The 15564-nt window shown below is 37.5% G+C and overlaps 1 protein-coding gene across 9 annotated transcripts in view; it reads left to right on the top strand.

The window, feature by feature from the left end:
- Positions 1-14294, top strand: part of dgkh (diacylglycerol kinase, eta) — a 102708-nt gene extending 88414 nt beyond the window's left edge. For 8 of the 9 annotated variants that reach the window (XM_088602475.1, XM_088602484.1, XM_088602493.1 and 5 more), the window contains 2 exons: positions 3609-3739; positions 6488-14294. In XM_088602475.1, the coding sequence (XP_088458601.1) occupies positions 3609-3739; positions 6488-6574 (218 nt within the window). In that variant the 3' untranslated portion in view covers positions 6575-14294. The remainder of the gene's footprint in view (positions 1-3608; positions 3740-6487) is intronic. The other variant, XM_088602500.1, reaches the window with a different exon arrangement.
- Positions 14295-15564: the final 1270 nt, after the last annotated feature.

Below are 15564 nucleotides of genomic sequence, written 5' to 3' on the forward strand. Positions count from 1 at the left end.
CAGACTCAATAATGTGACTTCAAAAGTGTATCAATTTGCAGACACGACTGGCTGAGTTGTCATAAAGAAGTCCTTTGCTTTCTGTCTCTGTGTGCTTGACCGCTGAACAGACAGTCATATCAAGGTCACAGTCTAGGACACAGTTTGATGCTTCGAGGAATATCAAGTGTATGTTTGTCTCCGGAGCAACAGACACAAGTTTCAACATTTAAAACACATTAAAAATTGCCCTCCAGAATGCAAATAAAGCAAGTAAAGATATTTACTTGCTTATGTTTATATAAACAGGATTATATAAACCCTTTAGGGAACATGGTTCAGAACAACTTTGTCTTTTTTTTCCATTGAGATGTAGGAGTCGGAAAGGGCAAGAAAGTTCACTGATTTCATCAGTCATACATGAAAATTAGCTATTTCATAGAAGTACAGTATCACTGTGGTTTGTTTGCACAAGATCCAAATTAATTGCAGTTTCTAATTCTCAGAGAACAGGAGAAACACTTCATTAAATTTTAGTTGTTTTGTTTTAATTTGAAAAAGAAATTGATGCACAAATTAATAAAATGTAGACAAGAACACGTATTTTAAAACGCAGAACTGTGTAATGAGAAAGTGTTTGTTAAAAAGGACTTTCTGATGTATTTCATTTCACTAGACTGTTCCCTGAATTTTCTGTAAATCAGAATGACTTGCCTAACAAGATAGAATTATCAGTATTTTTTATTGTTACTGAAAGGGAATTTTAAATTAACCTGTAAAATCTAACACCCCAGGAGCTCGTGGTTATGAATGAGGTTCATGGGACTGGGGTGGATGCTGGGGACGGGGTAAGATCAGGAACCTAAATTAATTTCAAAACTTTCCAAAAACAAAATCAGTTTGGATTTTCTTTCCTCTGTTAAATGCAGAATAGAAATGTTTCCATACCTACGTCATGTTGTCTGTAATGACTTTGCCTTCTGAATGTGCAAAATGACTGAACTGTGCTCATCTTACTTTTTTCTTTTTCTTCTTCTCAGACAACTTAGTTATGTGGGGCTCAGCTACAGGGCTGTCAGCCTTTCTGACCTTCATATTACACATTTCAAACTAATTGGTTCAATAATATTTATCCAAGTATTGTCAAAACAAAATTTCAATATTGGCATTGAACTTTATTAAAAAATCAAACAGTTCTTTTTTCCCCAACATCACTAGGTGACATGAGGTAAAGCTGTGTTTTACTTTTGCAAAACCCGTTGGATGTCAAACGAGGATTAAAATATGAGCCCTGCTGCTGATAACCAAATACAGACAGCTACCAAACAAAACTGTCTTCCCAGCAATCGCCTGGTCCGATATCATTTACTATGAAGCTTTCAGTTCTGATTAATTACACCCAGGAGATCAGTCAGTGGTGGAAATAAATGGATGTCTGCTTATTTTCAAGGTTGATTGTTAATGCTCTTTGTCATTCAGTCCTTCTCAGTCAAGCCTACCCATTCGTGAGCATTCCAGTGCAGTTTATTTGTTCATAATGTTGTCTTATGCCCAGAGAAAGAAAAACTCAGCTGTCGAATTGTCTCCAAAAAAGGCACAAACCAAGTTTACAAAAATGGGATTTTATTACATTTAGATCAAGAAAAGTGAAAATACGGAGCAGGAATTAGATGCAGTCCTTTCAAGCATTTGAACAAAGGATGGCCATTAAAACATCCACTTAATACTAAATCAACAGCTTAAATGAATACAGTCAGACAGGATACATTTTTCTAGCCTCTCCTAAGCACAACATTTGATCTACAGTGGAGAATGATTTTCTCAGGCCTTGCAAAAGAAAGAATTTTAATGCCAATTTGATCCGAATGCAAACAATCTGAACTACTGCAATGCTGATCTGAAATGAAGCAAATGAAAACCATATTCTCCGACTCAAAGCTCACTCTTTCCCCTGTGATGTTGTTGTAGATATTTAGGAGTATTTTGTAAATACTAAGTAAAACATCTGCTTCAACCGGGCCTGTGTTTGCTGGTCTGAAATATACAGTTGATCCAGTTTGTTCAGATCACATAAATAATGTCAAATGCTGCCAGATACACCATATGGGATATTCCGAGCATAAAGCAAAAAGGAATGCCCAGTCTAGACTAAAGTTTCTATTTTGAAATCTTAAATCTTTTCTTTAAATAACAAAAACCCACACTGTTAGATCATGGGAAGAATTTTCATAACCAATACCCTGTATCCATATGCTAAGTCACAAGGAGACTGCAGTTGGGCTGAAGACCATTTCAAGCCCATCCACCCATTTTCTAACCACTTCTTCCAATTCAGGGTCAAGAGGGAGCTGCCGCCTGTTCCAGCAAGCAGTGGGTACAAGGCGGGACACAGTACATCCTGCATGGGAGGCCAGTCCCTCACAGGGCACACGCAGACTTGCACGCACTCACATCATCAGGTCACAGTTAACCTACCAGCATGTCTTTGGACTGTGGGAGGAAACCAGAGCCCCCAGAGGAAGCCCCGGGGAACACAGGGAGAACATATGAACTCCTCGCAGATAGCGCCCCTAGGTCCCAAATTGAACCCAGGGCCCCAGCACTGAGAAAACATCAACACCAACCACCACGCCGCCGGGCCGCCCACAATCTCAAGTCAACCTTAAAAAACGAAAAAGAAAAACAAATTCTGCGGATCAAGGCGCTGGCAGATTGAAATGTACTGTACGTTCACGGGTTCTACTGCTGACAGTGGGGCCGGAGCAGGCTGGCTAGGGCTTTCTCTCTGTAGTCTTGTGACATGAAAAGGACAAGTGGCTGGACAGTGGGCGGGTCAGAGGATTCGGTCTGATCTCCCTCGTTCGTTTCTCCCCCCCTGTGCGGTCACTGGGTTCATAGCTGCGAGTCAAGAGGTGAAAAACCCTTAACTGGCTAATTGAAATCGGGTGCATGTAACAAAAACAATTGGCTAGACCAAATTTACATTCAAAACCCCATGTTATTTCAGTCTGTTTATAGAGGTTAGCTATGTTTTTCTATGTGGTATATGTACATCATGACATATATATCACATAGGAAAGTGGTATTCAGTGCTATCCCCCAATTTGAGACTTCAAATTCTCCGGAGTACATATCCATGAGTTTATGTGGGAATAAAAAGCAAATAACATTCAGGTCAAGTATTTATAACTTGTTCAGAAAACTTACAGGCAGGTTATTAAAGAAGTAGTGGCAACAGTAACCCTACTGGACCCCTCTGAGAGCTTGTGTAGCAGCACATGAATACAGGGTATTGGAGTAGAGAACGACACATTCCTTTTGAAATTAGTGCCCAGAACATTTTGTCAATAAATAAACAGTTGCTCAGACTTAGGTTGCACAGGCTTCACCTATCCTCTTTCCTATGTCCTGTGTCAATGGTGGAAGTCCTACTAAACAACCTGCATGTGAAACCTCTGAGACCTGGTGTCTATTGACCGGAAACTGTATACCTCTTAACCCGTCTCTCGCTATCTGCTGCAGCAATTCCTCTGCCCTGTTTGTTTTCCTCTCTTTGGCCTGACCCTGTTTGCTTCGTGATGCATTTGAGCTCGTAGAAATTAAGGGGCTTTTGCTCTTAACTTTGGTAGTTCAAAGGTGGGGCACTGACGAAGTGGCTGCTTGGCTGGATCTGCTCAGCTTGGGAGAGTACAAAGAAATCTTCATCCGCCATGACATCCGAGGCTCTGAGCTGTTGCACCTGGAAAGGCGCGACCTGAAGGTATTCCCTTTGTGCCTAACTCTATCCTTGGAAACTTAAAAAAAAAAGCTCTTCTTTCCCTTCTTCTCACGCATTCTTTTCTCTGCTCTCTGTCTTTTCTGCCTCTGCCCCTCTCTGCTGTTGTGTGCTGCACTGCTTGGCTTTCTCTGTGCAAACGTTGTTTGAGAACAGAACTAATTTACTAACAATGTGTGCTCATTCTGTAAGCCCTTTTTTTAATTTTGTACAGCGTTTTCAGCTCCTAGAAAGCAGAGACAGACATGGCTAAATTATGCTCTTAAAAATATTTCATTGAGCTGTCAATTGACTGGAGTTACATTGGATAACTACATTGGATCAGCCAAATGTATGAATAACAATGATAGTGGGAAATTATTAACGGTGCCTCTTTCACAGTCAAAATAAGATTTGGCAACATACGAGGCAGTGCTTAAGTGTGGATTCTAGGTATTTGACACCAACAGCAAAAATGCTAAAAAACAAGGTATTAAAATGCATGGTGGTAGGTGTTTGAAGAGAAGCCTTTAGCTAGTGGCCACTGTTATCAGATGTGAGTAACAGGACACATATATTTAATTTCCTTTATTTTCAAAGTGTCAGCTTTATAGCAGTTTAACATTTGCAATAAGAACAAGACTCATATCAAGGCCGGGTTCAAATTTTAGTCTTACCAAGGTGGATGTTTAATGACTCAATATGTCTGTAAGTAACACAGATCTTCAAATGAGAGGACAATGGGCATATAGCACAGGAAACTGGGCACGTCTCCTGGAATTCCTGACAGGATATGCCAGAGATTGTGTAACTGTGACTTGTGTGATTCGTATCTCAAGACTGACCAAAAAAATACGTTTCTGGTCTTAGCCTACTACTAAAAGCAAGTGAAAACATAGTATATCCCATATATATGTTTTTTTTTTATTTTAGCTGATATGTCAAATATTAGCAATGGTTATATGTTAATTTATTTACTTGCATTAGGCTCGCTCTTAAATTTATTTATTAAATGACAGGGACACTTTTTGTGCAGTTTAGCTATTACTTTTTCATTTTTATATGTGGAACTTGTTTATAACCCATGGAATTCTCTGATCTATAGGTTCTGAAGTCTTATAATTTACAAATTTGTCTCCAATACCCAAACACACACTCAGTAGGAAGACTCCTGTACTCTTTATTTCATGAAGGAAATTTCACAATGAAGAGCATGGCATTCAGACACACTTTAAAGAGGTGCTGAGAACTGTATAGTGACATTCAGGGAAGAGAGGAACAATTTGTTCATTCCTCCAAAAGCAATATCAATCCCCATGTTGTGAAAGATAAGGACAATGTAGTTACTAGAACACAACAATATATGTACTGTATCTGAGCCTTATCTTGGACTGTGCCAGTTATTATCACTCTGTCGCCATTGTTTCACACATGTGTCTTCATCATTAATTTTCATTGGATTACCATTTTTCTTGGGCTGTCTTTGTTGTCTTCAGTTAATTAATTTAATATTTTCTACCTTCAGCAGTCTGATTTTTTGGAGGGAATTTCAAAATCGGATAAAAATTATCTAAAATTTCTGTTGTACATTGCTTTATCTTGCAGAAGACTACTCTTACAATGTGTTATTGTGCTTAAAGAACCAGTTTACATAGTTCCCCCTATATACTGTATATATTCACTGACGTTATGTATTGCATGTATACAGTACATGTACTGTATGTGATATGTGTAAAATAACTTAACTGTTCTTTATGTTATAAAGCTAAAAGTACCCTTCTCCACTAAATATTCCAACAGTAGACTGTTATCAAACAATACTATTTTGAATCTGGGTTTCAAAAAGAAGTATTTCTTGTTCCCCATGACACATTTAAAGCTTCTTTTTTGATACAGCATTTTGCTCACTAGGACATGGTCAAAATCAAGCTTATTAACCAAAATATCTCTGTTGCTACCTTTCCAATGGCACTCTCCCTCATTTTTGCAAAGTTTAAAGAGGAAGCTGAAAACGGTCACCTTTTTTATGTTGCGACTCCGGGTGATTTAAGCAACATGCTGAACCTGTATGACTACAGACTTTCTTTTTCATATTTTGGTAGCATAGCACATTTATGGGATATGATTTCCAAAGTATAACGTTGTGCAGTCCAGCTCTTTTAAATTCTCTTTCTGTATACTGCGATGCACGTTTTACCATTTTAGTCTTAGCAGTGTTTACTACACCTGTCTTCTAGAGTTGTTCGTATCTGTTACTCAATACTCATTGAGACACGCCCCTAGATTTTCAAAATAGTTTGAAACCCTTTTCCGGCTTTGTCCTGGTTGCCTGTTTTCTCAAAATGGGCAGATTTTTTGTAAGCTGCTGAGAGCTGGAATGTAATTAGTTTACCTGTATGTTCTGACAGGAGAGAAACTGGTTAAGTTTAAAGGTAAAGTCCTGGTCTGTCACTAGCCCTGCATTCCTTTCTGAGCTCATCACTTTCACCCTTTTTCCTTCAGAGGCATTCTGCAGTAGAGTGAAAAAATCCAGCGACAAATTACCATAATTTAGCTGTATTTGTTGATATGTTTTGGGTGTTTTATGACTCTGGAAGATGTCACTTTGCTGCAGGAAGCTGTCCAACGACACTGAGCCCTCAAGACTGGAATCGCGTCATCATCTCGCATCCAATATCTCTTTTCTGGGGACTTTGACTCAAAATCACAAGTGGTCCCCGTCTGATTCAGCCTTTGTTTTTGTTGTAACCCTAGGACCTGGGGATAACGAAGGTGGGACACATGAAGCGAATTCTTCAGGGAATTAAAGAACTCGCAAAGAACACCCTGTTGGAGCTGTGACGTACCAGGGCCAACCGGCGTAACGGAGGCCAGCTTCTGAGTGTTTCGCGCACACAACTTTGAGGAGCCCCTAACTTAAGGGGTAACATAGTCCGAGAGCCTGGTACAGAGACTGGGAGGAGTAAGAGGGGGAAGAAAGTTGTTTTGATAGTTAATCTTTTGCTAAAAGGAATGACTGCACTCTGCTTAAAAGATTTCAAAGTCTGTGCCAAAAAGCAAGCAAGGACTCGAGAGACGTAATGATGTTGGAGGTTGTCAATCTTTTTTAAAAGCCATTTTAATGTTCTTCATGTATGGCACAAACAGGTATGCAACTGTTGGTAAAAAAGCAGAGGCTGCATTACCACAGACACACAAGAGGTAGCAAAACATAGGACTTCCATAAAGACAGCATCATCAATTTTGCATATGGCTTCATTATAGCAAGTCAACATATCACTTTACAGTAGACCGCTAGCTTTTGGTAATGTGATGCAACATTTTAGGTATAACTTGTTTACATTGTACAATGGTAAGGTGACCAGTGGTTTATCTTTATTCAAACTGTGGTGGAGGAAACAGAAAAGATAGATTAGTGACCAAAATGGTGAAAAGGTTCAGAAGCGGTGAAATAACAATGCATGGTGTGCCTGCTTAATTTGGTATATCTTTTACTGCATGATAAATGTTTGATTTTTTATGTACAAGAAGAACACTTGAACAAGTTTTATATCGATTTAATATCCTGTAATTTACTACTGAAGTATCTCTTTGCTCTAAAGTAGCCTTTTTCTATTCTTGCATGAACCTACTCTGTGTTAAGGAATTGTGCGAACTGTAGCATCTGTGCCATATCCTGAAGGGTAGTTATTGTATAGCGCGTTTCACAGATTGCCATACTTTTTTTTTAAACAATAACTCTGCCCAGAACATTTCAGAACCCGGAAGGACACTGTCAGTCGAATGATTTCTTTTTCACAATATTTTGTAACTGTGAAAACCAGTACCAAAGTGAAATGTTCTTTTACATTTCAGTGTATTTAGAGCTGATTCCTTCCTCGCATTGACATTAGAATGTCAATTGTTCTCAAAACTCACATTAGATCTAAAGTCCCTAAATCTTCCACTAAATGAGAGAACTAATCCCTTAAACAGAGGACATTTTACAACTGAAATTAAAGCCAAAAGATGAAGGACTGTTCAAAAGAGTTAAAGATATTAACAATTTACTGTTTCATGAGGAAATACTCAGGCACCTATTGCCAATGCTGAAATAGTAATAGTGTTAGAATAGTCTTTGAAAGAATTTAGTGGATGAATAATGTTTGCACCTTCAAGTTGTATTTTTTCTGTTGTACTTAAAACAAACATCATAGACACACAGTTCAGTCTGTTGCTAAATTAACTGCAATGTGGTAGCTTATGCACTAATCTCAAACATTTCTAAATATAATATATAAGTACATAATAAGTATATTCTGTATGTTGGTTAAATTACAGAAATTATGCAGTTGAGCTGCGACACACTTTTAAGTGCTGCTTTGTTGTTGGAGCATGCAGTGTAACTTAAGCTAGCACATTTATAAGACTCACTGTACTAACTAAAAGTAGGTTTAAGCATTGCAAGGCATATTGTATGATGCTAAGGTTTTATCACATAATGCAATGAAAATGTATATTGGTAAAGTTGTTATTTATAAGCTTTTTTAGTATTTGATGTATTATAAACTAATTAGACATCTTCAAACGCTCACTGCACCAGAGCGCATTTTAAGTTAGAAATGGCAATTTTAGGGATTTATTCTGTGTGTTAAATTGTTATATGCTGATAAAGGTGCAATATTCTATTTATTTTAACTTTTTTAAAAGGTATAATTTAATTTTTCTTCTGTAGCAAAAAGCGATTTTCCTGCTCCTCTCTTTATAGATAAATGGTGAACCATTAGAAAATGATAAATTTATCCAGAAACACTTCCATAATTCTGTTGATTATCCTGTTGAACTATGCTTCCTTAAATGTTTGCCAAATGTGAAAAGGGTCCATGTGTCCATCATATTGTCACCACAATCTTTCACAGAAGATTGACATGTTGTTGTTTAGTAAATGCAGTCATTTCATGGACTGTGACAGAGTGTCGCAGGTCCTTTAGTGATACATTTCCCCTTTCACGGAACTTGATTTATATCGATTCATTGTGGTGATGAACTGCTGTACCTTTGAAATGGAAGTGCTATAAATTCCTGATTCCTGTAGGGGGCGCAGAACTCACACACTGTAAATCCATCAAACGAATGATTCATTTCATGTATTATAAGGAGCATAATGCCTACTACTTTATGCTTGAGACCCTACATACCTTATATGCAGCACATTGAAGTGCAAATCTAAGAGAAAGACAACTTCTTGCTGTAGCCACAATCGTATGTCTGTACAATGATTTTCTGTGTCTTGTTCAGTTTCAGATTTCTCTGGTATATACACACTGGGCAGATGAGTGGAGAATAGTTGTTAGCAAATGGAGCTGTCTGAACTATAACACCTCCAATGCAGACAGCTGCTTAGTTTTCTTTACCCACTTTAAAATGGAAAGTATGTTTAGGCTAGTCTGGGAATTAAGAATGAGACTGAGGTATGAATCAGAACAGTGATGCTCTCACCAGTTGTAAATTACAACTCTGTGCTAGATGGTGGCCTTTTAATTGCTAAGAGTTTCTTCCTTCTACGCAGTAAAAAAAACAAACACGATTCATAACTGGGTATATGTTATTTATGTTTGGCAGGTGAGACAAGGAAGGGTTTTGATCTGGGCCGAAATCTCTTTGATGAATAACTAAATATCAGAATAAAAAACATGTTGTTGCACATACCAAGTGGCTGAGAATTTTGGGCCCTTACCTCTTCTGCATGCATTTAAAATGGCAGCTTACAGATATGTGGATACTGAACATTTCATTTACAGTAATTGGAAGGTGTAGCATACAGTAGCTTCAGGCTGGGCCTGCTTATCTTGACTGGCTCAGATAACGAGCTTTGAGACCATACACCTCTATTTAAGGACACCAATCTTCAATTCCAGACTGGTAAGAAATAAGGTATTTCTTACTAGAGCCAACATCAAGGTGCTAGGAGGAGAAGAGAAATAAATTCACAAAGATTCCGGATATATTGTTTTAAGGCTAGAACACATACAGTACTATATAATTTTCACTAAACCCTTTGGAGAGATGGTTCTCCTCATTCTGATTTGCAGTTTAGTTATGCTTTCAAGATGAAAATCATATCCCTTGGAAGGAAATGAGGCGTGTGATGCATTCATATATGATGCTTTCATACCGGCCTGTTTTGATATTGATCTATAATGCAATCTGTTGCACTAATAATGTTTACCACAATCATGATGTTACCTATACTAGTACCTCTATCAAGTATTATTCTCCAACTTGTAAAAACAAATTCTATATTACAGATAAGGTAAGCAGTAGTCTAGGTTATTTTAATACTTGTGAGAGTAAAACCTGTGTTTGGTATATATTTATTATAAGTGAAGTGTGAATAATTGTGGGATTTGCTATTTTTAATCAGTATTTATAGTTTTTTAAAACTCTAGTTTATAAAGATTTAATCTGTTCTAAATTAGCTTACAAATTGACTGAGCATTCCTTCTGGTTTTGCTGCTAGAAAGAAAGATAGATGAGGTTTGAAAAGTTACAAAATGCTTCACTGGGACAAGCATTTATTTTTTACTTTTTTCAAAATGTCTTAAATTTTTTCCCCTGGCACACACACTGGCACATGTATAGGACCTAGAGTTAAGCAAATGTGAGTTAAAGGTTTCAAGTAAAATGTTCTTCCTCTATTTTGGAAGGTCCCAAAAAATGTATTGTGGTACAGTAGGTGTAATATTATCGGTTCAGTTTTTCTAACCTTGCTTGAAATTGAAAAATGTAAACACCGTTTAAAAATGGAGGCTTTCCCCAGGCCTAGTCACAGTTTAAAATATGTTTCTTTTATTCTCATGCAAAACATCTGTCAAGGTTTGTTCTCAAGTTTTCTGTTTTTAAAACTTTAATAATTATTTTGGGGTTTTGCTTATCCTGGGAAAAGACAAACTAATACACATTTATAATTTCCATTCTTTTCGTAACATACATAAGATAAGATAAGATCCCTTTATTAGCCATATACAATTTGTCTTTTCGCATACCCCCCAGCTTGCTCTCCATGAGACACACAGACACACAGACGGGGAGAGAAGCTTGGGGTCAGAGTGCAGGGTCAGCCATTTATACGGCGCCCCTGGAGCAGCTGGGGTTAAGGGCCTTGCTCAGGGGCCAAACGGAGTAGGATTCCTCTGCCGGCAACTGGCAACCTTCCAGCCATAGGCGCAGATCCTTAGCCACAGTGCCACAGTGCCAATTGTGGACATAGGGTGCTGTCTGCGTGGAGTCCATATGTTCTCCCTGTTTTAGCTAGGGTTTGCTCTGTGTGCTCTGGTTTCCGCCCAGAATCCAAAGACATACAGTACAGTACCGGTAGGCCCTGGTGTGTGTGTCGGTGTCTGTGTGTTCTCTGTGATGGGCTGGCGTCACATCCAGGGTGTATCCTGACTTGCGCCCATTGCAAGCTGGGATAGGCTCCGGCTCCCAGGTTAAAGTGGTTAGAAAATGGATAGCTGGATCAGACGATATGAATTTAAATTCTAAGAGCAAATGCGTTTGCATGGAATGTACTCTAAATTCCTTCCCAGTAGTTTAGAAGTTTTATATTTGGGTCACATGGTTTTCAGTCCACTGGACCTAAATTGCATTTGCAAGATTTACTTTTTGAATATTTTGAAAGGAACCAAAAAAGCAACTTTTGTGACTTTGTTACCATACCATTTTTTTTTTTTAAATAGAAACAAAACAATGAACTACTACAGGTGGGTAGCTACGTCAGGATGCGTAGGGTGCAAAGGAACAAGTAATAGATTTATTCCATGCTGAAAAAAAGAAGGAAGAAAACACAACATTTCGGCAGTGGAGCCTTCTTCAGGTGTGAGAAACCTGAACCTTTCTCAGACCTGAAAAAGGCTCCACGGCCGAAACGTTGTGTTTTCTTTCTTCTTTTTTTCAGCATGGAATAAACCTGTTGTTCCAATGAACTGCTACTACTTTCAATTTCAAGTAATGTCAGAAACATGGAATTGTTGTGCGGCTCCATTTCACTGTTGGGCACTTCTGTTACTCCTGTAATAGCTTTTAAAAACCTGGAAATATGTAAAGAAGAATCATATATAATCATTCAGAGTGGTCTAAAAAGTACAGTGCTTGTGACTGTACTTTTTAGACCACTAAAAAGGTTCTTCAGTTTGTTTCTGTTCTTATCTTACTCTATGTTCAAAGTAGAACATAAACATTTTATTCTGACATGTGTACTGCAATAAACATTGTATCTCTCTTTAGAGAATGTTATCTTGCCCCCATTTAACACTCTACAGTGCTACACAGACTAAATATGGTAATTAATTGTTAAATAGGTGAAATGAACTTTCTAACTGTCTGGTAACAGTGATAAACCAGTCTTTTTTTTGGATCGCCTAGCTTTTAAATTAAAAAGTCAATAATTCTGTTTAAATGAAAGGTTGCAGCTCGTACAGTAAGTGCTGCCTCTCTGTATTAATTTGAAAGAAATGTTTAATTATCCATATTATTTATTGGCTTTGGAGTGGGTGGATACATCTGTTTTCCACTACATGGGACTGAGATAAAAAAATAATGTTTTAGGTGAGGACAGCAAGAAATGATAAGGTATTGACCATAGTATTTTATTGTTTCTTCCTGAGTATTCCTTTACAGGATTATACAGTATTTTAGAAAAAGAGGGCAGTTCATCTCACTTTTCTTGTACCCTTTTAGGAAGTTAACTTGATCTCTTCCTGTGCACTGTAGGACTCCTAACCAAAGATGAAAACAAAAAGGCGGTCATAGATGTTTTCTCATGAAAACTAGGGAAATCTGAAATAGTTTTTTTTTTCAAACTCAGCAGAGAGTAAAACAAGAGAGCTTTAAAAACAAGAAATGCAGAAACCATTTAATGTGTTTCTGAATCATAATGCAGATTGGTTCGACTAACAAAAACAAAATGGGAGTCTAGTATACTGCCAACGTATGCAATGGAGACAGTGATGTGCAGAATGTGCACTTGCTGGTGGTGTCCTTGCACCGATGGATTTAAAAAAATGCAGTGGTTGATTGAGACTGTCACATGACAATATTGAACAGGCAAACAGCAAACACAGTTAAATAATATTTAAAACAGTTGAATAATATTGTCTGCACACTTGTGTTCAGTGTCCCAAGATCCAGAAATGGTTGAGATGGTGGAGCTCCTACTGTAGTCCTTGCTCCAGCTCTGCAAGGTACTGTATTCCCTTCAGCCTCCTGTTACTGAAAAAGGACGAGTATTTGTCCCAGCTGCCAATGACTTTATTCCCACATGTGCATTCTTCAGAGGTTTCAAGGTGGAGCTGTCCCTTTATCACTTTCTGGATTACTTAATAATACTGTAGGTGACCCTTGTCAATATTTCTCAACCAAACATTATGCAAATTTTAGACAACGAAGTTTGGCTGTAATAGAATGAAATGCTTCACGCATATAAATGTAGAAACCAGACAGTACCAAATGTGCAGTTGAGGTTGAGTCTGCAAAAATTTAAATTGGTCTAATAAGTTGGTCTTAATAAGTCTAGCATCTTCATATTTTCCCCGACTGTGATTTCTGCTAGCAGCAGACTAACACCGAAACTGTAGCACTGAAGAAGTCTGTGACCCCGCACAGGAAATATTTTGTCCCCCTTTAGATTTTTCGTTTCACCAAGAGAGAGGCACACAGGCGGTTCTGAACACATACTGTATAATTTACAAAAAAAAATGCCTCTCTGAATTCTCTGACTAAGCCTTAAATCACCAAAAGTCAGTTGTTGTTTTTTGAAATGTCTTTTGTTTTGTAAATGTGCTGTTGACTGCCCTTACAAAAATATACTGCACCTAGTTAGTGCAAGTTCTAATGCAGGAACCCTCTTTGTAGTAGCGCTGTACCACATACTACAGTCCATATCACAACTAGTCTATATTGCTTTATTAAGATACTCCTTGGAGTCACACAAAAGAATGCACAACCCGTGCAGCATAAATACTGCAATATATTTTATAAGGGTGCTTGGTCCACTTACAGCATAGAGCTTAATGAGTGTTCCAGCTGTGTAAATATGTGAAGCTTTAAACTGCCTGGTATCACAACCAACCAATTTGTCTATTTACAGAGCAGGATAAGGTATTTGTGACTTGGTTTTACTAATGTTAAGGAGAAATGATTTTAATTTGTTTACATACTGTTTACAATGGCACAGTTTTATTTTTAATATAAATACAATATTTGAGTATTTATTGCATAAGGTTTAAGGAAAAAAATGTTTGTGTTTTCACCTTTGGAATATAATGTTACAGTTACTTGTATAGATATTTGGGTGACCTTGTTAGGTAGTAATTTTTATGACTACTAAGTGACTGTTTTCTGTGCCTTTTTTATTGTAGAATGCATGATTAATACCTATTTATTACTGTATGGAAGTCACTGAGATGTGTATTTTTGTATTCTGCTGAAATCAGTGGTTCAATTTTGTTGTACATTTTGAAATGCCTTAAAGTAAAGGCTACCAGTTAAGATCTTCCTACCTAAATAAAACTGAATGCATTCATGATGTGTTGTATTTACTCTCTTCAAATGTCAAAACACCCCAGGCCATGTTCATAAAGCCTTTGCAGCTGTTTTAAATGGACACCTGCTTTTTCTTGAAAGAAAACCACAAAAATTAGGGGAGTGAGATAAATCTTTGTGTACACTTTTTAGAGTTTCTGAAAGACATCTGTTTTAATTTATATTACAGGTGGTAAAAATAACATTAAATTCCACCTACTGTACTGTCTGAACATTTGGGCTTAATTTGATTAAAATAAAAGGATATAAGAGCCAGAGGCTATAATAATAAAATATATCAATTCCCCAAAAGTGATTTATGCAAAGTTATATAATACTTAAGTATTAATGTAATTTCAATCTTATTTCTCAGCTAGTTCCATCCTTCTATAGGAAACATTAAGTATTTTTAAAACACATAATTTCAATTAATCCCAGTGCCTTTTCCCAAACAGAAATTGAGCTTGGTTTAAAATCAGTATATGGATACATGTGTATAGAAAGGAAGATATAATAGTAAGATTGTAAAATCCTGTTGTAAAAATAGTAATCTCGAAATTTGGAATTGTAAGCATTATAAGGCTGCAGAAAAACAGAAGAGAAATTTCTCATTTAGTACAGTTATACACTGACGCAATGTGAGCTGTAAACCCATCATAGCAAATTAATGTGCCTTAATATATTGCAGTATTAAAAAGGGCAATAAAATATTTCAAAAGAAGGGATCAGGTGTTTTTGAATAGTTACTATAGGCTCCTGCAGAATGTTTATGAGCTGAAGAAAGCAGATCACAAGATCGAGTTGTGTAATCTGTAAGAATATCCCTCATAAGAGGCTTGAGAACCTATCCACTGATTGCAAGGTATGAATAAATTTGAGCATCATGAACTTAGAAATATATGCTATTTTGACAGATATCCCATTCCATAATCAATAATAATTCCTTCCACTTCTGTAACACTCTTCTGGACACACCACTCAAAGCGCTTTACAGGTAATGGGGACTCCCCTCCACCACCACCAATGTGCAGCCCCACCTGGAGGATGCAATGGCAGGCAGTGCACCAGTACGCTCCCCACACACCAGCTATCAGTGGGGAGAAACCGGAGAAAACCCATGCAAACTCCATACAGATAACACCCCGCATCCAGAACTGAACCAAGGGGCCCTGCGCGGCAAGGCAGCAATGCTAACCACAGCACCATCGTGCCGTCCAACATACAACTAAAATAATAAAAAATGATTGGCAGAGAGCAGAAACTTTGTTCAC

The sequence above is a fragment of the Lepisosteus platostomus genome, chromosome 2, assembly GCF_059453375.1.
Source record: "Lepisosteus platostomus isolate fLepPlt1 chromosome 2, fLepPlt1.hap1, whole genome shotgun sequence".
Classification (NCBI taxonomy): domain Eukaryota; kingdom Metazoa; phylum Chordata; class Actinopteri; order Semionotiformes; family Lepisosteidae; genus Lepisosteus; species Lepisosteus platostomus.